Source organism: Diadema antillarum, unplaced genomic scaffold (genome assembly GCF_040938485.1).
Source record: "Diadema antillarum isolate AM-2024a unplaced genomic scaffold, OU_Dant_1.0 scf00000028, whole genome shotgun sequence".
Lineage (NCBI taxonomy): Eukaryota > Metazoa > Echinodermata > Echinoidea > Diadematoida > Diadematidae > Diadema > Diadema antillarum.
The window spans coordinates 2611160-2637678 of NW_027270917.1; the positions used below are offsets into that span (position 1 = coordinate 2611160).

General features: G+C 38.0%; 1 protein-coding gene across 1 annotated transcript in view; it reads right to left on the minus strand.

The window, feature by feature from the left end:
• Nucleotides 1-26519, minus strand: part of LOC139736712 (core-binding factor subunit beta-like) — a 74257-nt gene that overhangs the window by 27775 nt on the left and 19963 nt on the right. The window contains exons 4-5 of the mRNA XM_071647457.1: nucleotides 24255-24371; nucleotides 23197-23310 (exon numbers count right to left, since the gene is read on the minus strand). Of these exons, the coding sequence (XP_071503558.1) occupies nucleotides 23197-23310; nucleotides 24255-24371 (231 nt within the window). The remainder of the gene's footprint in view (nucleotides 1-23196; nucleotides 23311-24254; nucleotides 24372-26519) is intronic.

Consider the following 26519-nt stretch of genomic DNA (forward strand, 5'->3'; position numbering starts at 1 on the left):
CACCGTTTACGGCATAGGCAGATTGGAATGTGGAATGAGTGAGCTGTATATAAAACTATGTCAAGATGGCGCTGGTTTCGACGAACTGTCTAAAAACATGTCGCGCGGTTGTACGCGTTGTATCGATCATACTCTCCATAAAGAAATATTTTCACCATAAGTCTGTAAACCCCCCCCCCCCCCCCCGCGTGATAGCTAAACATCAATTTGAATGCTCTTTAATTTATTGGCAAAAGCAAGTGAAGTAATTACCACGTCACAAATAGAAGCACAGAACCGCACGCATTGATTGGAGAGGAGGTGCACATTGGCGAATCACGCACACTAGTAATGTTGTCACTTGCACGGACATTTCTTATTTTGACAGGTGAGATAATCGCTGTCAGACTGCCGGAGTGAAATTTCAGACAGAGAATTTGTGCATATTGAAATGTCTTGCTTTTACTATCTATGACCATTTCATCCTCAGTTTCTTAGATTTTTTTTTAAGAACAATATCAAAAAGCCTATATTAAGCTCCTAAAAACAACAACCTTCTCCGCAGTCATCATGACTTCAACAGCACGAAGAGCCCAGGCCATCTTGCCACTTTATATTTTCTTGCACTTACATCAAATTCAACCTTACCTTAATTATTTGCTTAATTAACTACTTAGACATTGAAGACATGAACAGTATTATTGTCTAATAGTTCGACGCAGTGTACACGTCATTTATATACACCATTACATTTCAACTTAGATTTCTTAGTCGTGAGCATCATGTCCCGTAACTGGCCACATATTTATTGTGAATTGATGCTAAGATTAACTAAAATGGTTCAAAAGTGATTCTTTAATTGATAAATCGACAACAATTTACATAACAAAAAGCCTCTTACATTCCCACTGTTCCACCTTCAACTTTCACATTTGCCTATAACTTCACATCTAACCCCGACGGAAGAGTATTTGCCTTTAACATAACGTAAGATATCGGGAATATGATATAACTGAAAAGATTTTAGTGGATAGAAAAAAAAAATCATAATTCCTAAACGCTGGTGGGTGGGCGAAAAAAAAAAGTTTGACATTACGGATGATTCCCAACGTTCTTTCCGTAACACGTGTCCGTAATATGGGAAGCGTTGTCGAGAATAAGCGATCACCGCAATGAAAAATGGCCAACTACAGTATACTTTCGAGGCCCTGCAAATGAATAACTTAGGGACTTAGCAGTACACTGTAAAAACATCGGTGTTAGATTTAACACCACGGGTGTTAAATCTAATACCGATCAAACTTCAATAAAGGACCACACCCACAGGTGTTAAAAATGCACTGTGATGGTGTTGAAAAGTGTTCACCTGACACTTCGTGGTGTTAATTTGACACTGTACCTGGTGTTATTTTGACACTGTACTGGTGTTAATTCAAAAATGACACCACATGGTGTTGATTTGATATTTGTTGGTGTTAATATCAATGGTTTAACACCCGTCCAGCTTCAATAAGAGACCACACCAGCTGGTGTTACTTTGGTGTAAATTTATTTTCACCTTTTTTCAAAAATCTAGTATTTTAATGTAAAATTCTTGATCGTCTTGTTTAAATTAAAAATCAACAAGAAGTGCAGTTACTAAGAAACTCTTCAAAAAACAGCTTAAAATTTGGAAATGACACCCGGAGGTGTTAATTTAACACCATAAATGAGCACCGAAAATTTAACACCAGCTCGGTGTTCACTATTTAACACCGGACTTTTTGCAGTGTAGAAAACCAACCGACTAATCTTACGTTTTTCTTCACTGAGGATTCGTAAATATCGTTCTTTCGTGCCTCCGTTGGTTCACACGTTCAGGCATGTAGGCCTACAAGGGGGAAATCTATACATCACAGCCAACAATACACGTAGTTCCCCAATATTCTTTTCCGTGAAAACCTTCAATGTGGTTAATGAGATCATCATTTCCTATAAGGGATTGACGTAATGCAGAGTTACAAGAATAGGCCGACTGTTTACAGGGGAAAGTGCAACTTGCACAGAGTAAGGAGGAACCCCCCCCCCCTCACAAACATGACAAAAGAGAATTCGCAAATATGATAACAAAATAAACTTTGATTCTTTTTTTCGACTTAATACAGTCATGACAGGTTTTTTTTTTTTACTTTTTGGATAATGACTTAGCAAGGTATAAAAGTGATGTTATATTACAGCCGTCTCTGTTAAAGATGGAGATCTCGGTTGCTCCTATGATACAAAGTTACAGCTCTGATATACTTTATATAGAAGATAAATTCGCTATTAACATAGCAATCTCTTTCAAACAAATGTGTCCATATCACCAGCTATATGTCCATTTTTCTTACCACATGTCCCACTGGCATTCGGCTTCACGATTGTAAGAATTATCTTTTGTCGACTGAAAGTTACACTAAAAATGGGCGTAAATTTCTGTACGATTACGTAACTCAAATGGAAATATATTCCTTGACAGCTACTTTATATATTGAAATTGCAAACATGGAAAAATGTTTCTGGCATCCATGGGTCCAATTTTTTTTTCCTATACACGTGGCACTGAACTCGACATCTCGATTACGAATCATCTTTTTTTCACATGATAATTATATGAAAAATGGGCGTAAATTGATATTTCTGTACGACAATGTAACAAAGATGCAAAAATATGCCTAGCAACTGGAAAATTGGAATATTGGAATTGCACATATGGGAAAACTTTATGATGGATGATTATTTTTAGTTCTGTGAATTCCGGAGCTTTTGCTCTTATCTTTAGTTCTGTGATTCCGGAGCCTATTGCTCCTTAAAAAAAAGAAGAAGAGGAGGAGGAGGAGAAGGAAGAAGAAGAAGAAGAAGAAGAAGAAGAAGAAGAAGAAGAAGAAGAAGAAGAAGAAGAAAAGCACGGTTCACTGCAAGGTCGTACCTTCAACCCTTCTTACTTTCCTACCATCCTCTGAGCAGCTCTCTTCCTATGTAAATGATCACTCTTCTTCATAAGGGCCTTTGCATTGAACTAGTGGCTATCACCCTTTTTTTTCCTCTTCCTAAAATCCTACAGCATTTTTTTTTTTTCTGAAGACGGCATTTTGAGCAAACAGACAGCTCACTCCCTCTTCAGTGTGGTAATCTGTCGCACACTTAATCGGAGTGTTAAAATGTCCGCTCTACACTCTGTTTATTGCCTTTCATCGCTTTCTCTCTATCTCTCATACACGTCATATCATGTATGTCATGATCTGCTCATTTCGCATACCTCCTCTAGCACCTTCCCACTCATCTAGAGAGAGAGAGGAGGAGATCGGTTGCTGGAGGAACGAAACGAGATGGATAGATTCGCAGATGGGCTCTCCGTTTACTTTCATCCTCCACGCCATCGCGCGTTTTTCCCCCTCCTCCCATCTTTTCCTCCGGGCTGCCCTTAACTCGTCTCCGGGCGAGAGTCGTCGTCAAACATGGAGATTTATGGCGGCGATTGGCAGCCCGCGTGGCATCTCGAACAACACACACGACGGAGCGGAAAATTGAACTACTTGAAACTGTCGCCACACCGGTATCGTCCTCCCGTGCGCGCTGTTCCAACTCAACAAGTGTATAATCACATATGCCCATCACTTGAGAGCACACGGCCAATGCCACGTTGGAGAGAGAGAAACAGGGAGACGGAGCGGGAGAGAGAGATAGGGGAAAAGGAAAAGGGCCACGCTTAATGTGTCACTGCACTATTGTAGGTGCGGTGCCACTGCTTGCCATCGTCGTGTCTATGTACATAGCCCATGATAATTGGGCCATTACACTCGTATATCTGATTTCGATTCGATTATTCAAATGCGGGAGAAAATAAATACAATTATGAAGACAAGAGTGACGGCAAAGTAAACACGGGCCCTACGAAGCAGCAACTATCGTCAGGGCGAGATGGAGGGGAAAAGGGGAGAAAGGAAAAACAAGGAGTTAAAACTGGTCTAGGGATTTGCGATTGGACACGTCACTGTGCATTGGGCAGACGGAAAACTAGTGGACGAGCGATCGGAGAGAAACATGCACGCCACTACCTTCTCGGGCGCATTATACTGGTTAAACAAGTGCCATCGGACGCAGACGCGCACGCAATCCAATTACCCGTGACCGAACAATAACGCTGTCTACGAGACGAACCTGAAAGTTGTTTTCACAGCTTTCAGAACGACTTAACTGAATTCAAGCCATGCGATCGTACAATAATCGATGGCACTAGACGGGCAGGGAGGGTAATAATAGATGTAGGCAGGCAGTCCTTTTTAATGCCAGGTCAGGGTTCGGCGTAAGCAAACTCTTATTGTGTGTCGCATACGCTCCTGAATGTTTCACATCAAAAAGAAACACACAGACACACACATGTGGGCAATAGAAGATACATTATTTGGCTTTAAATGATGTCTAATGTACATGAAAAAAAAATTGGCAGGAAAAGCTACTTGCAAGCGGTGGAAACGACGTTGTTTTCGCCGTGGAAAGCCGTCACAATACAATCGAACGTCAAAAGAAACCCACCGAGAAAGCAACCCGACAGAATGAGATGGTGTAAAGGGCCCATCCAGGCGTGAAGTCACCAATGTAAGGAGTTTGGTTTTGGGAGAAAGAGGCAGGGAAAATCTTATTTGGGGCTGGTTTTTGAAAAGATCTCAAAGAACAGACAGGCCCATAATGGCTTGACCAAAAAAAAAAAGGAAGAAGAAGTAATGTTCAACTTAACGATTCAAATTTGCCGGCACTAAGCAGTGAAGATTAACCACCTCAGACATCAGCCGGATGTTGCCGAAACTAACCGAAATTCGATCCCTGTTTTTCAGCAAGAAACTCTTGCAAGGTCTTTCTGTTTCAACGCAATTTCATGAGAAAATGAGAGTTGACATCAAGAAATTGTGTTTTATTATAAATACAATATGGTAAGTGTGTGCACATGGCACGCCTCACTAAAGTAAAATGTGTTGTGATACCAATCCCTTGGTCGTAGGAACGTGTCGTAGGAATAGTACGTGTCAGACATTATCGTTGACATCGTCCAGTTTGGAAGAGTGTCGTCCGATCTCCAAACCAAAATCTGCAAGTAAATCTTGCAATTAAAGAGTATCAGTATATCGCATCATGATTCGAGCAACAAGTAGCTTTCGCATTCTTTACTGTATGTCATGATTCCATGTGGATGTTTGTTTGTTTTTTACCTGAATGTATTTCACTTAGTGGGTGATTTTAAGTGCACTGTCAGGGAGCTAAAAGAAATTAAAATCTACAAGAAGAAAACAATCGCAGAGAGCATAGCCACGTCAGTTAAATCGTTACAGGACATAGTGTCTACACGCTAGGTTTATGAGAGTAGAAATCATTTAGAAGCATAAATTAAAGATGCCTACAACATTTAAGTGGAATAAGCTCTGTGGAGACTATCAGTGTTTAGATATCTTTTGCCAGAATGAAACTGAGAATTTCCATCCTCTAATACAAATCTCAATATGTTTTGATTTGACTTGTATATTAGGGACATCAGCAGCATTCAAAGAAGAAGAAGAGGAGGGAGGGGGGGGGGGGGGGGAAAGAGAATTTACAAAAGAATCCTTGAAAGTGCCGTCCAGCGCTGACTCTCTTCAGTTCTAACAAGATGGCGATTTCAGCGCGTCACCTGACAGTTAACTGAGAGTGTCAAACCGGGTGTCTCGCGCGGTGGGACCATTCGCGATGTCAGCACCAAACCACACCATTGATCACACGTCCGGCTTGGAAACCAAAAATGTCAATTAATCTACTTATTTTGGTTGATGCTCCCCGCTCGATCCGGTTTTCTCTTCTTCTTCTTTTTACCGAGGGGAAACAGAAACTTCAAGAAGAAGAAATGCTGGGCTTTGACACCCCCAGGTCTTTCTTGGCTTTCCGATTCCGTAATGAAGTTGGACGGGCATAATGTGGTTAACCAGGGAGACACCTGGGAGACAGAGAGGTATTACCAGCGCATCTTGGTAATGCGCGTTGAGTCCTCCAGTTACCATGGTTACATCCAAAAATGGAAGACTGTATAAATCTTTTTCTTTTTTCGTGCCTTCATCTCCCGAATCATTGAGATAAACCTCAAATGATATTACAAGCGTCATGGCGACTTAGCGAGGACAGTATTAAAATAGACTGGAAATATTCACATATACCATATACCATATACGGTTGGAGTTATAAGGTGGGGATCGTCACGTGACTGCGTCACTAACCAATGAGAGGGCGTTATTAGTTGATAGTCCATGATATCCGATCAGAGAGATCACAATTTATTTTTACCTACAATGTTACTTCCGCATGCTTGATTCACTACCTGAATCACCTTCCAATAAACTTAGGATCCTACAATGATAATATGCCTTTCTGGTAGCGACACAACATTGTGCTTAAGTGATGCGAGTTGTCCATTGTCGCCTTTATATACACGATGAACTCTGACAGTTTTCATTATCATTTCATTTAACTTAATAGAAATTAATAATTCACGTGTTGTAGCTCCCGAGACTTGTCGACGACTACATCATTTTTGTCCCTTTACTGACTGCTTTTGATTAAATCATCACTTTTAAGTGTGTGGAGCAGAGTAATTGTTGAATGTTGTATATGGTACCAACTTGCCCACACATAACAGATAACAGTGAATCTGGGAATTTCGTACATTAAAAAAAAAGGCCGTAAAAGCTTGACCTCGAGAATGACAAAAAAAAAAAAAAAAGAGGAACGACTAAACACCAAAAGCACGGCAAACTGAAAAGACTGTTTTAACAGCAGATTTGAAACAGGCTTGGGACAAAAAAGAGTGAAATGAAGGCAGTGGATGTACCGAAATCACTGGGCACTCCAAGACTTAAGCTCTCATTTCATAAGAATCGCAAAACAAGGTTCCTACTACTAATAAAGCATGGGCAACGAATATTGCTTCCATTGCTGTGGTGTATTTCTTAAAAATGAAAAATCCCCATAACTGGTACTTTTTAGACATAACTCGAACTTATTTTTATCACTCGAACTGATGCACAAAGTTGTGCAAATCTGTGTAGCTCCATCTGTCGATCAGTCTCTGAATGTTCGGGTACTATACATCTTTCAATCTTTCTGTTCTACCTCTCTTAAACTCTTCTTCTTTGATTTCTCCTATCTTCAAGCTTTTTTGGAGGCAGAGAAAAAAAAAGAGAGGAAAAGAAAAGAGACCCGGAGGCTCTTGCAACTTCGAATAGCAACAGCGCAGCGATATACACTGCAGCCTCAAACCACGTCCTGACCAACAGGCTTCAGCTGTCTCATGCCCGCCTGCTCCGCCCGCAGGCCCCGCCACGTCGCATCGCTGAATCGCACGAAGGTTATCGAGGCAAGTTGAATGACCGCGCAGCTAAATCAAGCGCTTAGAGAAAATGCTGCACTTAACACCACGTGGTGGGCGCCCCAAAAGTACAGCTCTCGGTTCACACATTTCTAGCTTGGGTTGAGTTCTGCGTGACTGCGTGAAAGAAAGTTCTTTCAGCGGATAACAGACAAACAAAATACACAAATCCGCACGTTCCTTTGTCGCGAGTCCATTCTTCTTTCTTCTGTAATTTCGAAGGCACTTTTGACTGGCATTGTTCCGAGACGTGTTAGCGTGTAGTGGTCCCACATGCAGAAAACTGGCTTTCATTTTGAACGGCGTGGTGCAGACAAAGCATGCGCAAGGCGTATGCTTAGATGAAAGCGGTGTCAAATTGCGCACTAGAGTTATTGACGTCCACTTTACCGGTGCAGTCTCCATACACCCCCTCCCCCCCCCCCCCCCCCCCCTCCTTACTCTCACACAGGCACACACCTTCTTACCCTATAAATGTGGCTATACATTAAACAAAGGAGGCATTTTCGCGATTCAAAAATGTAAAAGGTAAGAACATTTCCACTGCGTACATCATGACGCATCGCATATTGATTCCCCATTCCACTCATTCACAGGAGTTGGACATAATATTATTGTAAGCCGCGCAACTTTCTTGAGTACGTCGCTTAATATTGTAGCAGCGGATAATCCAGTATCGCAATTATGCTACCCGTAGAATGTAGAATATATAAAATAAGCCATGCGAATATACGACGCAAACAAAGTAATACATAATATTGGGCCCAAATACATTAAGTTAAAAAAAAAAAATGTCTTTACAAATTTGCGGATATGAGTATATATATATATATATATATATATATATATATACATATATACATATATATAGGCAATTCGCATGTAGAATATCCATGTTGCCAACACGTGGACTACCTTATACATATATATATATATATATATATATCAAATAGACAAATTATTTCTCATTTGCAGCTGTCAAAAATCATAATATACGAAGTGTCTTTTCTCTTGAGGGGGAGAAATGTATATATATATATATATATATATATATATATATATATATATATAGCCTTAAAATAAACTGTAATCCCTGGACTCGGGAGTTATACCTGTGTGAAGGACGATAATGTATGTGAGATAATATTTAGGGAGCATTATACGAAACTGCATTCCTGCCAAATTGCACTCTTTATTTATCAACTATTGCCCGACCGGAATCCATGTTGCCCATCCCTTCCCGTATTCTCTATTTTGTGCGAATTAACTGAAAGTAAAATCACTACTCTGAAACTTGGAGTAGACGCCGAGGTTCCAACTTTCATATTCGCCCCTACATTAAAACAAAAACAAAAACAAAAACGGGCAGCGTTTCGCAAACCTGGACGGCAAGTTGACCTTTTTCTCAATTCAAATTATTTCCATTTTTTGACATTAGATAGCGGAACTGACTACAATCTGAGAAGATACTAGTATAGCTTTTTCTATGTGTCTATGTGTGTGTGTGTGTGTGTGTGTGCGTGTGTGTGCGTGTACTTGTGTGTGTGTGGTTTTTTTTACTTTCGTTTTCATAAAGTCGAACACATGTCTGTGTGAATTTCGTTGTAAGATGATTACATTATACGATTTGAATGAAATCTTAATAAGATTATTACGGGGAAAAGTGTGTGAGTATGCTTGTATGTGTGTGTCTATGTGTGTGTCTGTGTCTGTGTGTGTGTGCGTATGTGTAAGTGTATGCGTGTGTGCGGCATGAGAGCTGTATAATTACAATGCTCACATGTGCCGTCAAAGAGTTGTAACAATAAGTCTAACTCATTTGCTTTACAAAATCACGCCTGTTTGGTACATGGAAGAACCTTTTGTTCATACGTAATAAGACGATATAATGACAACATAATTTTCTTGAGAATTCAGCTGCGTTGCAAAACAAGACATTAAATATTTTAATTTACTTTAAAAACCTTGCTACAATATGAAATGTTTATTTTGTGTTTCACGTCTATACGAGCAGTTCTTATACACCGCATTTCATATTGATACCTGTGCGAAGAACAAGTCATGAAAATAGACCGTAAACACTAATTGACCGCGCCAAAACCGAAATCGTTGTTCACACCGCAGATAATGATGAGTATATAATAATCTACACGTAGTACTCTTGTCTATCCCGTTTCCCTTGTTATGCGGGAGGATATTACACGCCATGGTAACGTTTTCAAAATCATATACACAAACCAGAATAACATTTTGTGGGCCTTATTAATAATTTCCTCTTTTGTGGTGGCGAATACTCAAAGAACGCACTCACACACACACAAAAAAAAAGTGTGTAGGATTAACCGTTAAGAGTTGAATCATTTTCTTTCTGGAGACCAACCTAGACAGACTGTACGACCCCTTCCGATTTTGATATTTGCCGACCTCAAGTTGACTCATATTATGCTTCATGCAAGTGCTGTCAACGGGCAGCGCTAATCAGCACATAACATATTGGGCCTCGATCGCCTGGTGGATCTTGCTGCTATCGCATCCTACAAAGGAGACGGGGCGACGTTGATATACGGCTATAGCCCTGAGTCATAGAATTCGCAGACGAGACAAAACCAGAATACGTAGACACAATTTGATAACGAAATACCGGAAATGTAGCTTGCACGCTTCGCTTTGGCTTTGGGTTTTTTCTTCATCTTCTTCAGACGAGTTGGAACAAGTTTGCGGCGAGCGAGAAATGGCGTGATTTTACAAAGGAAGTTTGGCGATTTGACACACACACACACACACACACACACACACACACACACACACACACACACACACACACACACGCACACAAAAAGATGCATTTTCACTTTTGGTAATGGTTCGTGCCTAAAGCACGTGACTAGTGGTTAGCTGGCCACTCATCAACCAACCAGGAAAGTGTGTGCTAATGACAAATACTGTTAAAAAATAAAAAAATTGAAAGGTGTAGAGATGGGGGGGGGGGGCGGCGGTGTGGAGCCGGGAAATAAGTATATAGACAAACAGATAAATATAGCTAAGGAAATAGACTGGGGGGGGGGGGGGGACTGACTGACAAATCGGCAGAAGAGATATTAAAACGTTTGGCCAGAAAACTCTTTGTCCATGACTTTATGATTCCCATTACGGTTTGATCATCAGGGGAAACACAAAATGCAATCAAAAGGAATGATATAAGCCAATACATCATACCAAATGGCCTATGTTGGTTTTTAAGCGCACTAATTCTTGATGATATGAGTCTCTTCTACAATCTGTTTTTATTTTCGTTTCTTATCATCCCCCTCCCCCCCCCAAAAAAAAAAAAAAAAAAAAAAAAAAAAATCGATATGTTATGCCGGACCATTACCTACAACGAATTGTAAAAAAAAAATAAAACTGAACAAAAAAAGAACCGCTGTAGTGTTCTGCTACTTTATTACAGGTTATGTTAAATCTGCTATTGACCAGCAGAGTGGTTCCTTTGACAGTTTGTTCATATTTTCGTTTGATGTTTCTTTGTTTGTTCGTTTGTTTTTCGTTTATCACTAGATCGCAGTCTCACTTTAAAGGGTTAGGTTGTTAGGGTGATTACGGTTTCAATATACAGAACATTAGGCCTACAAGAGCAGCAAAGTTAAAGGGCAATAACGAAAAATGGAGAAACTGATATGTCCCTTGGGACAAAAGAAAGTGAAAAATGATTACTTTTTTTCTTTTTCTTTCATTCATTTCGATAGCTATTTGCTTCGTCTGTTCTTAAAAAAACCGAACAAATAAACAATTTACGTGTCCTCTGATTCATAATTTTTCTTCACGAACCAGTCAGTGACAACTGTGAAAGTTAGTATATGATAATTATGTTTAAAAAAAAAAACACTGCAAAATTCTCTTCTTTACCATGACACTGCATCGCCACTACTCAGTAGTATGTTGATATGCAACTGACATCAATTTGCTAGTAAAAAACAAACAAAACAAACAAAAACGGAGATATTATTCCCTCATTCCTTTGTTTGCCGGTCGTCATCTTATACCGTCGCGCATGATTTCCTGTTTAGGATTAAGCGACATTGCACGTTTCGCGATGAGTAGTCAGAATTAAGACCACTGTTAAACAACGTTACATCATTGAACATTCTGAGTTGAGTTACGAAGATTCTGCTAGGATCGAAAGCTCAGAACCCTTTTGACTCCATTTGCGTGGTATTTATCACATGCATGCTATCACTATATCTAAAATTACCTTTAAGGGCGAAGGCGCAAATACGACAGAGAATAACAGTAAATTGTTTCAAAAAAATGCCTCTGTGACATTTATCTATGCATATTTCGACAGTCAGTCAGTATTTGTCAGTATGGGTAATTTTGAAAAACTTTAAAACGCTTTAGTGTTTCTTTATACATTAGTTAGACCAGTATGGCCTAGACGGCGCCGTCAATTAAGCCAATGAATATACAAGGTTTTCACTCGTAATATTCGCCTGATATGACGGGGTAGCTAGGTGGTTGACAGTAACGAGCTTTGTTGGTTATTACGATTAGAATCAAAACATTATGATAATCATAGTTTGACACCATTATATCATTCACATCATTTACCATAATTACCCCTCAATTTCAATATTGACACTGATCTCAAAGTTACGACAACACCTCCACTGCACATCACCCTCACGCATAAATTATCTGAAAATGTTTTGATCCTTCATATCCTTCTATAATCCTGAATGCTTGAATAATCCCCGACGAGGTCAAGAAAATTATGTCGTACAAATGGCACTAAGCAGAAATCTGGATAACTTGCCAAAGACCGTAGCCGACTTTAGACTTGAAACAGTTTTATTTTCCGTACATAGAAAGCATACTGTTCTAATAATTTGACTGTCAAACTTTTGCTTGTGAAAATAATATCCTCCTCACTTGAACATTATATCCTTCTTTGGCATTGTGGAAAGGAATACAATCTCGATACATTTTGTTTATGATTATTCAGTATAGCTGCTTTAAATGATATAGTGAGAGGACTCCATGTTTATACCATGATTTCCGGATTTGCGATAATGTCACGATTTTCTTGTCATCAAGAAGATGAAACCGACAACCGCCACTTATAGTTTCGCTTGCTACCCATGTGCTAAGTAGCACATACTTGCCTCACCCCTGTCGGGGGGGGGGGGGGGGGGTAGCCCTTTCTGTGCCAGGGACCTTGGAGAGTGTGTACAACGTTATGTTTTCTGCGCCGATTGCCACTCCGGATATACACACACAGAGGGTAAATAGAAAATGACGATGCGTATATTATAGGGGAAGCAAACCTGCTCGTTGCTTCAGTTGCTTTCAGTTGATATCCATTTGCATAATTATAACATCACGCATGCCGACACCTCAATCATGATCTTGTCATAAGCTAGTGCTAACTTTCTCTTCATTACCGATCTGAAATAAAGCTATACTATGTTTGTGGATTGGACGAATTAGGAATCATGCGTCTGTTATGCAAGGAATGTGAAATATGTATAATGATATGCCGTTTTTGTCTTTGAAATATGGAGCCTGGCATATAGGTAGAATCGCAAAAGTATATAGTAAGAGCGTTGTGGCATTTAAAGTGGTGAGTCGATTTATCAACATGTTTTGTTCGCTACTACATAGTTCCACCTATTATCACTGTTATCTTCAAAACGTCATTTAACGCCGAAAACAAGACGTCGAAAAAATATCGTGTCCTATGTGCACAAAGAAATACCACCAGCGTGACTCACAAGACACAGGGTACAAAGACACCACTGTTTTCCTACCTGGAAATCTCAAAGTAAAGCATTGTTCAACGAGAAGGAGGGGGGGGGTGTGAGTAGGGTGGGAAAGAGAAAGAGAAATACCGAAAAGAGACCACATCTGAAGAGAAGCAAGAAACCACAAGGAGACAAAAAACTGGAGCGCGCGGTTTCCGAGGAATTCAACGACGAGCGACTTCAATGTAGTCCTCCATTTAGACCGTCGATCAGATAGCAGACGACATTTTTTCAGTGCGTCGAGACGGTGAATCCATCAAAGATAACAGACGAGAACTTGGTTCGATTACCTAGGTCAACAGAATGCTATGCAGATTATATTTGACAGACGAATGAGATGATCTATAAATAAGTTTACCGAAGGGCGGGTTATTGAAAGGTCAATAACAAGTAAGACGTGCCTTTTGGCGCCATTATCACCACTTTGAAGAACATGAGAAATACGTCTACCTCCTATAACACTGATGACACTAAAATGGTGCTATATATACCTTCGATCTATAGACAAAACGAAAACTGTCACAGGTAGTAACTCTATTTGCTTTACGATCCCAACACAGCGTCTCAAAATTTCGCTCAAGAATGGCTTTGCCATATCGCATCGTCAGATATCAACTCAATTATTTCACGTGCTTTGTATAAAAATGATTCCTTGAACACAAAAGGAGGATGAAGAAGTATCTAGGAGGATAAAACGACAAGTCTCAAGAAAAATACACACGATCCCATTGTCCTAATAGATTAAATGTGGCTAGAATAATACTACCACATCGATTGTCATCCTAGATTGTGTGTGGGGAGCCGCTGTTTGGTATAAAAAACAAGAGCTAGATAGCGCATCTTTGATCAATGATAAATGCAGGTGGAGAATATAGGCCCTATATCATTATATGCTTCTCCATTTAGAGAGTAAACTCGTTTGATCTACGAAAGAGAAACAGGCAACTATTGATTGAGCCCCCCTCCCCCCCCCCCCCCCCCAGTATCCCCTGCATATGTCTGGAAATGGGAATTCACGAGGTCACATAAGCACAGTTTAGCTTATCCTTCTATGGTATATGGTTAACTGTGTAACTATAGCGATAAGTTTTACAACCGACCCATCCTAAATACATTGTACATCTTCATACAGTATGTTTCCGTGTACCCAGTGTACGGATGCCATCTTTTTCTACTACTGTGCTATTGGTGAAAATAGAATGGTGACAACTAATTATAAACAGTGAAGCGTAATTGTGTGACACTTCGTGTATTTTAGATCGTTCAACACGACGGAAAAGCAGAACTGTTGTCATGGTTGTCTGTACATTATACTGAAGTGACTCGTGAATGAAGTGGAGGCCGAACAAGCCAACCTTGGCCTATTTCATTACTCATCTAACATTTGCATTCACCAGAAAAAAAATACATTCGTGATCATAGGACGGGTGTATATGCTTTTTATAAGGGTATCCAAGTCATACCAAATCTGACAAAACATAATTTATAATGGACAGACGGTTCCATAAGAGCGTGATCAAAGGTGATCGTGTAGATTGGCACAACAATGAAAATTTGATTAAAATCTGATGAAAAATTAAGAAAGCTGTGAAATTGTCAAGTTTCGCTAATTCTCACGAAACAGTTCTTGAACAGTCAATATGAATATACAAATGGCAAATTGATGATGCCACCGCCTCACAACTTGCCATACAGCTTATATATAAAATTTAAAAATTCTAAATATTTTTAAATTTCAAACTCAAGTAAGCCCCAGTCTCAAATCCTCACATATCTTACTGACCACTACTCAGAAAGATATTCAACGAGGAATAATATTATGTTTTACACTTTTATAGCAGAAAAGTTTAAGTTCAGTCATTTTTTGGTACACGATCAATTGGAAATTGTGAGGTGACATCATCAGCTCACTCATTTACATATTCATATCAACCGTTCAAGAACCGTCTTGCAAAGATATAGCGAATCTTTGAAATTTCATAACTTCCTCATTTTCAATTTTCAGTTTTTCCAATTTAGACGAAACTGTCACAGTTGCGCTATGTGTTATATTTTACTCTTTCTTTTCAGACTATAACATTTAAAGGGGATGGCTAGTAACTGATCAGTGGGAATCAGTGGGAACGTTGGGGGATGATTTTTCCAGTCCTTGTGGGATTCATTTAAGAGTACATTATATACATATTGTTGTGTAAAAAGTATTTGCTTCAGAACGGTTTCATATTCAAGTAATGTGCAGTTTAATGCCCCGTCACTGTACAGGCATGCTAACCTGGAAACATTAAACTGCACATTACTTGAATATGAGACCATTCTGAAGCAAATTCAAGTAATGTGCAGTTTAATGCCCCGTCACTGTACAGGCATGCTTACCTGGAAACATTAAACTGCACACTACTTGAATATGAGACCATTCTGAAGCAAATAATTTTCACACAACAATAGATATACAATGTATAACGTACTCTTAAATGAATCTCACAAGGATTGGAACAATCATCCCCCAGCATTCCAGATGATTCCCACTGATCAGTTACTAGCCATCCCCCTTTAACTGGTTCGGAATTCCCCTAGAACAGTTCTTTCTGTTTCTCGGAACATGTGATGCGGTATGCTCACTTCACTCTCACTTCATATTCGTCTTTACTCTCCTATTTCACCAATATACTATCATTACATTAATAGCACATTATTTTTTACTCGTCCTTTCTATCAGAGGTACGCCAAGAAATGCTGTAATTTCGATATTACGCGTTATAAGTCTTATAATACCTTTTTGTAAAACCGGGTCCACTACAATAACCTCAGTATCTATGCATGTATGTATGTATGTATAATAACAATTATACAGATATTTATAACGCGCAACATATCCATGCAAAGGTGCTCAAGGCTCCCAAAAAATAATGTTTATAACCAAATACATGATCAGACGGTATATAACATATACGTTTCAGTAACGGCTGCAACATATTCCTCCTCAAAGAAAAGTAGACCAAATGTGCATTTTTAGTTTTATAAAGTAATATATCAATAAAGTAATATATAGATGTTGTACATAATTGAAAGTTTAGAATAAGATATTATATATATATATATATATATATATATATATATATATATATATATATAATATTTTATTCTAAACTTTCAATTATGTACAACATCTATATATTACTTTATTGATGAAGCTTTTACCTCAGAAAGAAAACAATAACAGAAGCCATTCCAAGTCACATGAACCTCGCAGCAATTTCAATTTTTGTCGTGTTTGAATTGATACACGGGAAACTTTGGGTAGATGATATTGCTTTTTAACAGTTTCATCCAAGGAAATGTCCAGAATAATAGTATTCTGTTTGTGCTAATCTTTGATTGACAACCTTTCATTCTTACAAATATCAACAACACAAAGAATTTCCGCCAAGCCCTATCATTCCTGACGACGTGTAGTCCACAGATTTCTCTCCCCACGTTATGACATACGCTGACACGATACTTTCGGTTGGACAGTCTGTCGAGAAAAAACCCCCCACCATTTTATTTGAATGGATCATAATGAAACATAATTTATGTCTAAACCAAAGGACTGGCATTAAAGGCAGAGAAGTTTCATACACTTAATGACAGTGGACAATGAAGGCTAAATATTGCACAGATAGTGATATGGTTTCCTGGAGGTAGTTCCCACCTCGAATTATCTATTGTATATATGTATGTATATATATATATATATATATATATATAAAATTATACTTCGGATACGAGAGATATTCGTTAATATAGGATTATAGATGTTGAAGTTGTGTTATCAATTCATACTGTGTGTGTGGGTGGGGTGCGCGTGTGTATTGTGTGCATACATTAAATATGAATGTGTTGTCATGTGAAATTTATACAAATCAAATAAAGGGTATTGAAAAACAAAGAAAAAAGTATGTGGGTGTGCGTATGTGTAGGCTACATGTTTATTATGTGGGTTACGCCCTGTAGCTGCACGTAATGTCTCGATAATATATACAAGAGTGAAGGATAAGCTTCAGTGAACCATCAGGGATACCATCCCTATTCATCGACTAAAGTTACTACAGTCGATTCTTTCAAATATCTTGTAAATCATCCGTGACTTGCCATGAATATAAAGCATACCAGATTTGACCATAGTTTACCAGCGGAGAGCGTGGTGGGATACGCAGAGATGACTATCATTGTGTTGCGCGGTTTTGAGATAAAAGCTACGAGATATACTGTATACGCCATATATTTCGCGAGTCTAAATTTTCGCGAATCGGGACTTCCCGACAATTTCGCGAGTGGTTAATTCGCGATCGTGGAGTCCTGTACTGAACGGAGAAATATATATATGCGTACGTCACATTCATATCGGCATTAGAGTCAATATTTTCGCGTGTTTGTAATTTAACGAATAGCAGCTGACTCGCGAAATTCGCGAAAATAAAAACCTCGCAAAATATTCGGCGTATACAAATATGCTGGGTTTTGGAGTGTGCATGTGTGTGTGTGTTTGTGAATGGGTTTCGTGTTGATATTGTTGTTTACACATTAGTTCAAGCTGTTAATCTGGTGCTCCAGTCAGCACATTTTTCAGAAAAGAATTAAAGTATTTCTTAAAGCTAGTATGGCAAACACGCTGAACGTTTATTCAAATCATATTGACATTGCATAATATGTTATTCTTGCTTTTAATGGAATGATTAGCACACGGTTTTGACAAAAATGCTGGGTGCTGTGTTAGTGTTTATCCTACTGTATTTTACCGTAAACTTGTTCGCGTAACCTATGTCAACAATGCCGGGTACAAATCTTTGGTATGTACATTCATGATGTAGGCCTACTCTGTTAGTCACGGTTTAATCTACGTATGGTTTCCCGGAAAAGCCGTTGCTGTTATCTGTGTATCTAACATTGCGCCACCATTCAATAGATTAATGCTGCATATAGATTAATGCTGAAAATGCACATGGTCGTGCACTGTATAAGTGACACGTCTTCATCGCTGTCTACAGCTACAGTAAACGCCCGCCCACCGCGGCGGGCTTCTGAAGCCGACCGCTGGTATTTTATGATTCATCCCGGTGCTATGTCGCACATATCGGTCTCAAGACAGTCAAGTTTTGTTGTTGTTATGGTTTTTCTTTTTATAGCTTCCCTTCAATTTTACACGACTACCCTAGCAGGAACTCTACGTATGATATTAACCCCAAACATTTAAAAAAAAAACCAGCAGAATTGTCAAGGTTTGTTTTCGTTCATTTTATCTACTCAAAATGTTGTTGCTTCCTTTGGTTTAAATGCCGAAGACAATGATAGTATACGATAATGAATGACATCATCAATGATATTAATGATAATGACTAAATCATTCAGAATTGCTCACTTACGGGCTGAATTACTTCATGATATATTTCAAGTTGCTGAATTTGAAAATGAAATTGTTTGGAATGATTAAAATATAAAATGTAAACAGATTATTATATATCTTTCTAAATAACATGAAAAAGTGTAGTAAAGATAAATCATTCGATTGAAATGGATCATGGAAAATTATCTGATATCGTGTTCTTTCCTCTATTTCAGCATGTAAATATTAAGGCAGCTGTCCCAAGGTTTTGATTTGATAAGTTGAAATAGTAATCAGTTTGAAAAAATGTGATAATCAAATGATATAAGATGGTAGATATAAAGATTCAAATAGACAGTGATTTTTTTTTTGGCATCACAACATCAAAACGAAGCAGTTTTATACTTATTTGGTTGATTTAACAAGAATCTTTTATCCAACAGTGTTATGTTTTGGCAAGAAACATTGAACCTTTCCAGAAGAATATAATCGTGTAGTAGATTGTTTAAATTCAAATTTGGAAAATTATTTCATAATGGAGTAAAGCTATAGAATTTCAATTTTCCATTGGATTTTACCTTTCAAGGAAAATCTAGTTCGATTGAGGATCACATCAGATGTGATTTGTAACCATTGTAAAGTTGTTGAAACAGTTGTTCGTGCTTTGTTGCATTACCCACATGTAAATTGACCCTGGCAAAAAAAAAAAAAAAAATCAATCGTTTCATCAGTAATCAATTCAATGTGAATATCAAAATTGATGAGGGAATGTTATCAAGTGGTTATGATGTTGAAAATGAAGATGTGATTCTCTCGAACGTAATTTTGTTTTTCGTACAATTCACGATATATCAATATGTAGAGTGTAAATGTTGCTTACTCAAAAAAATTATGTTTTCAAATTGTTCTTATTATCAGAATTCAAAAGAAAATTGATCATTAATTTGAAATTTCTTGTAAAGGGTAACAAAATTAAAGGTAACTAAAGAACAATATAAAGAAATACAAATTTTGTGAATTGTGAAACTAAATCTATTTACTACGCAATTATGATATCAGTATGATTACGGTATTTTATTTGTTTGAACGTTGAATCACCTCAATAAAATAAATACCACTGTGAAAAAAACACCTCAATATTTCCTTTTCCCCTAAATTGAAGTTCATGAAAAAAACACATAATATTGGAAAAATAAGTGATAATATTTCTGAAATTGATTGATACTCTTGTACAATGAAACTGTTTTTCCTTAATTTGCCTCTGCCAGCGGGGGTATCGATTTCAGGTAAGATCGTTTAAGTCTTTTCCAATGGGTGGTTTATTAAGAAAACTTCTACAATGAGTTCAAATGTTTGGAAATAGAAAAGGCTTGTGATGAAGGCAAAATCGAGGGTATATTGTAAGATCAAATATTGCCTGTGTTTCTTTTAATTATGGGAGAATTGTGATATGGAGGCAAAATGGAAAGTATAATTTTGATATTACATATTGCCCCGTGTTTCTTTTAATCATAGGAGAATTGTGACGTAAGTGTTCTTTTGGAGTTCAGGTCACATGTCGGGAATATAATTTGCTGAGATGCTAATAACCTAATACGTTCTAAACTTTCATTTTGCAAAATATAAGATGAATTAATTTACTTATGCAATTTGATTGAGACTTAAAGACCGAGTATTTTAAAAGTACATAAAAATATACTGTCAAGTACTATTAGTTACAGGACAAAAAAAAAGCTGCTCATGTCTTTTTTCCCTCTCTCTCTCTCTCTCTTTACCTCTATCTATTTCTCTTCGTGTGACTGTAATACTAAATACGTATATATGAATATGTGTATATGTATATCATTTTATGCATGTATAGTAATATGTATATATAATATATACATATACATATACATATATATATGTATTAACATGTACATATACATACATATATGTATAAATCATGATAGATCCCTATTTATAAATACATAAATATTCATATTTGTGAATATATGAAATATTCATATATGTATATGATTATTGACGGCATCAATTTGGTCTTTGTTTCAATGCAGAGTCATTTTCCTTTCGATGAAATTGTTTTTGTTTGTTTGTGGGTATTTTTTTTTTGCGAATGATAAGCTATTATTGTAAAGTTCAACTGCCTTGGTGTTTGCCTGTACCCCGAGATACCTTTATAATTATCTCCGTTTCTGAATATTTGCATGTTCATCACTCTTTATGTCTCATTCCCCTCCATTTCTTTCTCTCTCAATTTCTTCCTCTCACTCAAACGGTCTCTCTCTCTCTCTTTCTTTCTTCCCTCTCCCTCATTTTCTATTTCTCCCTTTCTCCTACTCCTTAAAGCATGCAAACAAAAATCCTAAAATTTAGTGACATCATCCACTCAGTTCCATACAATCCTAAAATGAGCAGAAATCTCAGACAGCCAAACGGCTAAAGAGATAATTATGAATTATCATCTCATTATAAATCGAATAAGTTGTTTTTTTTTCCTTTGTTTTCTCGGAAGCAGATTACAGGTATTTTTTTATAATGTTTGGAAATAATTTAAACGTTATAGATATTAATACTCAAATAGAAATATACATTCTTGAGTGATTGGAACTCTTAATCTTGGGATAAAAAGTAATAGAGATACAGACCAAATACAGCAAGATCACAATCAGGAGAGGTATGTTTTATGGAGGCATAATTTATGACCTTTATTACTTACATTTCGAGATCTTGTTAAAAAAATGTCGGTACATTTCATCACTAAATCACGTACCAGGAAGACTGATATATAAGATTAATCTAGTGTTTTAAAAAAATCAGTACAAAAAAGAACAAAACAAAACGCGATTCAGCACCTTCGTTTCATACTAGCGAGTCTTTCGATCAAAAACCTCAACTTCACACAATGCGTCTTCGTGAAATACAATACAATTACTGAATTGCGACGTAATATTGGGTTACAACTGTGAATAATCTGTGCTTAATTATATATTGATAGACCTTCCGTAAGTGCATTACACTTTCTATGTGGTTGTGGGAATAAAAAAAAGAGAAGATATTAGCGACAATAGTTTCTCGATTGTCCAACAGCTTCGAACATGGGACGAAATTACGAATACATCACATTATACCAATAGAGAAACCACCACTTTTGTCGAGTGACTAATTGAGCTGTTGGAATCAATTGAAAATATAAATAAAAGGCTCTCCCATTCCTGTGGTGTACTTTTCCTAAAGTATCGCTTCCTGTGTGAATGAACAATGCACACGTCACTTCCTGTCCATTGGTTTTTATCAGAAAGAACAAGATGTCTGGCTACGTATGGCAACAAAAAAAAAAATCCCATCGAGATGTAGAAAGGTAAGAAACCATGAGACATTTCCGCGTCGAGCACATCGGCTACGAAAGAGTGCAAAATAGTGTCGAACAAGAATAAAAGAGATAACTATGATGCCAGCTTGCTACACACCTGTCGAAAGTTTTTTGCTGAACTTCGGAGAGAACGTAAAGCAAAATGTCGTCTAAAACAGCGTATCAGTTTGATGCATTGTCTGCGAACTACTTCAAACATAGATGTCTCGGTGACTTTGAGCCATTGTCCATATCATTTCAAAGCCTTAAAGAAAACAAAATTAAACAAAACAAAACAAACCACGGGAACAACGTGGTTTATATCATATCTCCATACAGAACAAGCACTACTCTATGTACAAAAACAATGCTTTTTTTACAGTACATCAGCAGGTTGAAACCGAACATACAGACTACGTATTTCTTCCAGAAGAAATAGTGCGAACGGATATACAAAAGCAATATTCACACGGCGTGTCGTCCACACAACATCACTTTCAGCATCAAACTAACATAGACCACAGACTAGCTGTGTAAAGTTGCACTTTTCCATGGAATCTTGGTCATTTTCGTCGTTGTCTTAAGCTTTTTTTTCCCATCGTAAACACCGTGCCTCCTCTAGTCCATGGGCCGATGACGAAACTGTACGCTCGCATAATTTGCGTTGCATACAGTGTGGCTCAAAAAATAAATTATGACTTTATACATACAACATATTATGAACGATGGCAAAGTTTATAAATATACATAAATACATGATAAAAATAGGCTATCCGTTCAGTTGAAATCTCCGGCATCAGGAATCATTTCGTCACATCTGCTTACACACTCAAGGAGAAACGAGAAAGTTCTCCAGTGTGAAGCACAATCATACATACATACATACATACATACAGACAGACATACAAACATACACAATAGATAACAGACGGAAGAAGAAACACAACGAACAACGGGAAAAAAAAAATCATGAACAACTACACATTTCAGAAACAACTAAATTCCAGCGCAGGGCGGCCCCAACTCTCCAAACAACAACCAGGACACCAACTGCTCCTCCTCCTCCTCCTCATCCTTCTCCTCCCCATCCTCTTCTTCCTCCTCCTCCTCCTCCTCCTCCTCCTCCTCCTCCTCCAGACGACGAAAGGCTACATCGTATATGGCACAGATCACGGTTCAAAGGCGTTGCCATAGCAACACGAGTCATAATTTCCATTTGTTTTCTATTTCGTTTGACTTTCGTTCTTTTTTTCTTTTTCTTTTTCTAGAGAGAGAGAGAGGGTGTGGCTCAAGTGCTCACCTCTGTCCCCACCGCTCGCTCGATCTCTTCCCTGTGTAACCTCTGCCTCTCTTCAAACTCTCGAAGCCTCCTATTTTGCTGCTCCATCGTGGCGCGGTATATCATGTCTTCTTCCTGTTATTCAGGAACAGGGGATAGATGGAGAGGGTGAAAAATATATAATAATAATAAACACATAACGAATAAAATTATACGACAGATGACAGTGAGCAAAAACAAAAACAAAGATGACGCAATGAGGTTATGCTATCGTATACGTAGACTTGTTATGCTGGTGGGTTTTTAAAGGTCAAAGTGTCATCGGACTGCCTGATCTGACCTTTTAATGACCGTCATATTCATTTTTTTCCCGCTAGGCGCTCTGTTCTGTGTGCATAGCACGTGGACCTATAATTTCATCTTCCTTCTTGTAAATAAAGTTATCTGCATGCCACGGAACAAACACTCGCATGGCGGCGAAAGACGCAATTCCTAATATAAAATATCCCCTCTTCAGCTGTGATAATATGGGGTAGTTTGGAACAAAGAGGAGAGCCTTCAAAACAACGTTTGCAAATAATCATGATGTCATTTCTTTTTAAAAGCTGCGTGTTAATACGGTTTATGTCAAAGAGTCTCTTCGTCTTTTTTTTTTACGAGCAAAGTCAGTGAGAATAATTACAGAATCACGATCCGTAAAAAGTTTATGACCAAACCGCATTTGTTAATAAGATACTTCCATCCTCGGCAATAGTGAATTATTATGTTATTTCTTAATATTTACGACAACTCGTGTTATATTTCGTTATAATCATTACCATAAACCTGCTATCATCATTTAAATTAACAAGAACATTGCCAAGGAATGTTATTTGACACGAGAAAAAAAAGAGGGAAAAGTGCTTGTATACTCAAGCAACTATGATTCATGCCTTGCATAACACAGATATGCTTCTTTAGATTTTCTTTTTGCCTTTTTTTAGGAAACACCCAAGGTGACAATAAATTATATTACTTGCTGTTTTTATTCTTGGACTATTTGTGTAATGTGGAGGTCGGATTGAATGGCTCTGCCTTACCTTGGCTCTTTGGGCATCAAACTCCACATAACCAACCCCGTCTAACCGGCTGATGTCTATGCAGCCTTTCCATATCACGCACACACCGTTGAGGATGAATTGTGACTTCAGGTTTACCTTTTGGGAACAAGTGAAAAAAAAGAGAGAGAAATTGACTACACGTTAAATAATTGCGATGAGTTTGGTTTTCTTTCTGAGCTACAGACGGAGCATCACTTCACTGGACTGAGGGTTGATTGATAACTATACAAGGGAAGGGAACGGCTGCGGTTATATGTTGTTGTGGTAAAGCTCTTTGTTTGTGTTGTCAGTCCATAACATGTTATCGACAGTTCTTGCTTATTTCATTGTAACCATATTTGAAATGGAGAAGCAAATAATAACAAGATGTTTCACAGGAAAAAAAAATCGGCACCGTATAAAACTAGGTAAACATAGAATAAAAGTAATAAAAAAATAATAATAATAACAATGAAATGTTATCCGGAACAAAATATTTGGGGTGTTTTGTTTGTTTCTGGGTTTCTTTTCTTCAGTATAGAACTTCAAATTAGCCAAAAGTGCATTATGACTCAAGTGTAGATGACCACGTGAGAGCCATCTAAGGCAAATTCATCTCAGCTGCCTGAAACTCTGAGACAGAACACGAACGGAGCACCACCGCCAAACAGTCGGCGTGACTTCGGTTTGCCTCACCCACTAGCTCTCCGCGTGGGACACGGCCGATGGCTGCAGCTCTTTGGTGAGCGTATCGTACCAATAACCATGGCAATTTCCCCTCAAGTAATAGGGAGGGGGTGACATGGCAGTCCCTCCTGCCCATTATTACTGTCTCTGTATGCAACCCTATGTGTTATGTGTCTGTCTGTATTTCTGTGTTTGTATATGCTTGTCTGCCTGTTTGTCTCTGGGGGTATCTGTGCTAAAAAGGCTCTCAATCATTGTGTGTATACGAGCGCTGTATATCCTCAAGTGGCATTCATTCTAAAAGCGTAATGATTTTCCGTACAGTCATGCAAGTTGCACGACAAAATATTATGCGATACTCCCCGGTCAATGACCCATTCATCTCTTTGTGTGTGTGTGTGTGTGTGTGTGTGTGTGCGCGCGCGCGTGTTTATGTGTACATGTGCTTCGATATAGGAATAAAGAATTAAAAAGTATGCAAGTAAAGATTTAAAGTTCGTATTAGCCGTTTTGAACAAAGTGGGTTTTTTTAATCACTCATTTAAACTGCGAGTAATAACTAAATATTTATTGCGAACTTTTTACATGGCAAAGTCACTTAGAAATAAACAAACATATTGCCAGAAAATGCCCATCGCCTTGCTCTCATATCAAGGAATGATATGTGTCCCATAAACAAATTCCTCAGATGCTTTGCTCTTTTCATGGGATGACAAAATTCAAATCAAAAGATTTTGAAATTTCCTCGAAAATGTCAGACAAATTGAGAATCCTGATAGCTATCCCGAGTATCACTTAATTTTTCCCCATTTCATTTTCATTTTATTAAGTTATCCGCTGAAATTACACTCGCAAAATACATTTACAATGCGGGTCAATAAATAGTAACAAGTATTTGAAAATTCAGTGTATATAGACTGAACTTTAAAAAAAAAAATCATGATACAGAATGGATTTAAATAAGTGTAGAGTATATCATATTCATATCGGAAAATTGAGATAATTCTCTGCTCCGCGAGTCCATGCAATCTTACCCAGTGTGACGCACTTTTTTTGAACACAATATATTTATATTTCTCAAGATGTCAATAACTTGATATGAAATATGAAACAAATGATAAGCATATGCAAAGGGTGAAATTTCACACCGCTATACTGAAGTCCATAATTGGCGCGCACCTCATTGCACTCTTTTTGTTTTTGTCTTTGTTGTTTTCTTTTTCTGTCGGTGACACCACAACACCGTAGCTGCTGACGGAAGAAAGGGCGGACAAAGCGCGGCGCTCGGCGAAGTGACGTGGGCTTCTGTACACCGACAGGGAGAGCGGCGTGCGGGTAGTCGAGTGTGAAATTGATATTATTCATAAATTTTTCCTATGATCTAACGACTAAGAGAGGAATTTTGACGGAAATGGTTCTGCTGACACTGATTGGCAATCAAGAAAGCGTGTTTCGACGTTCCAGCTACTATAACGACGTGTCAAAGAGACCCGTGCGCCGTATTCTCATTTTTTTCTATTTATTCATTTTGTTGTTTGATTGTAAATTCCCGATTCAATTCATTGTGGCTAACTTCAC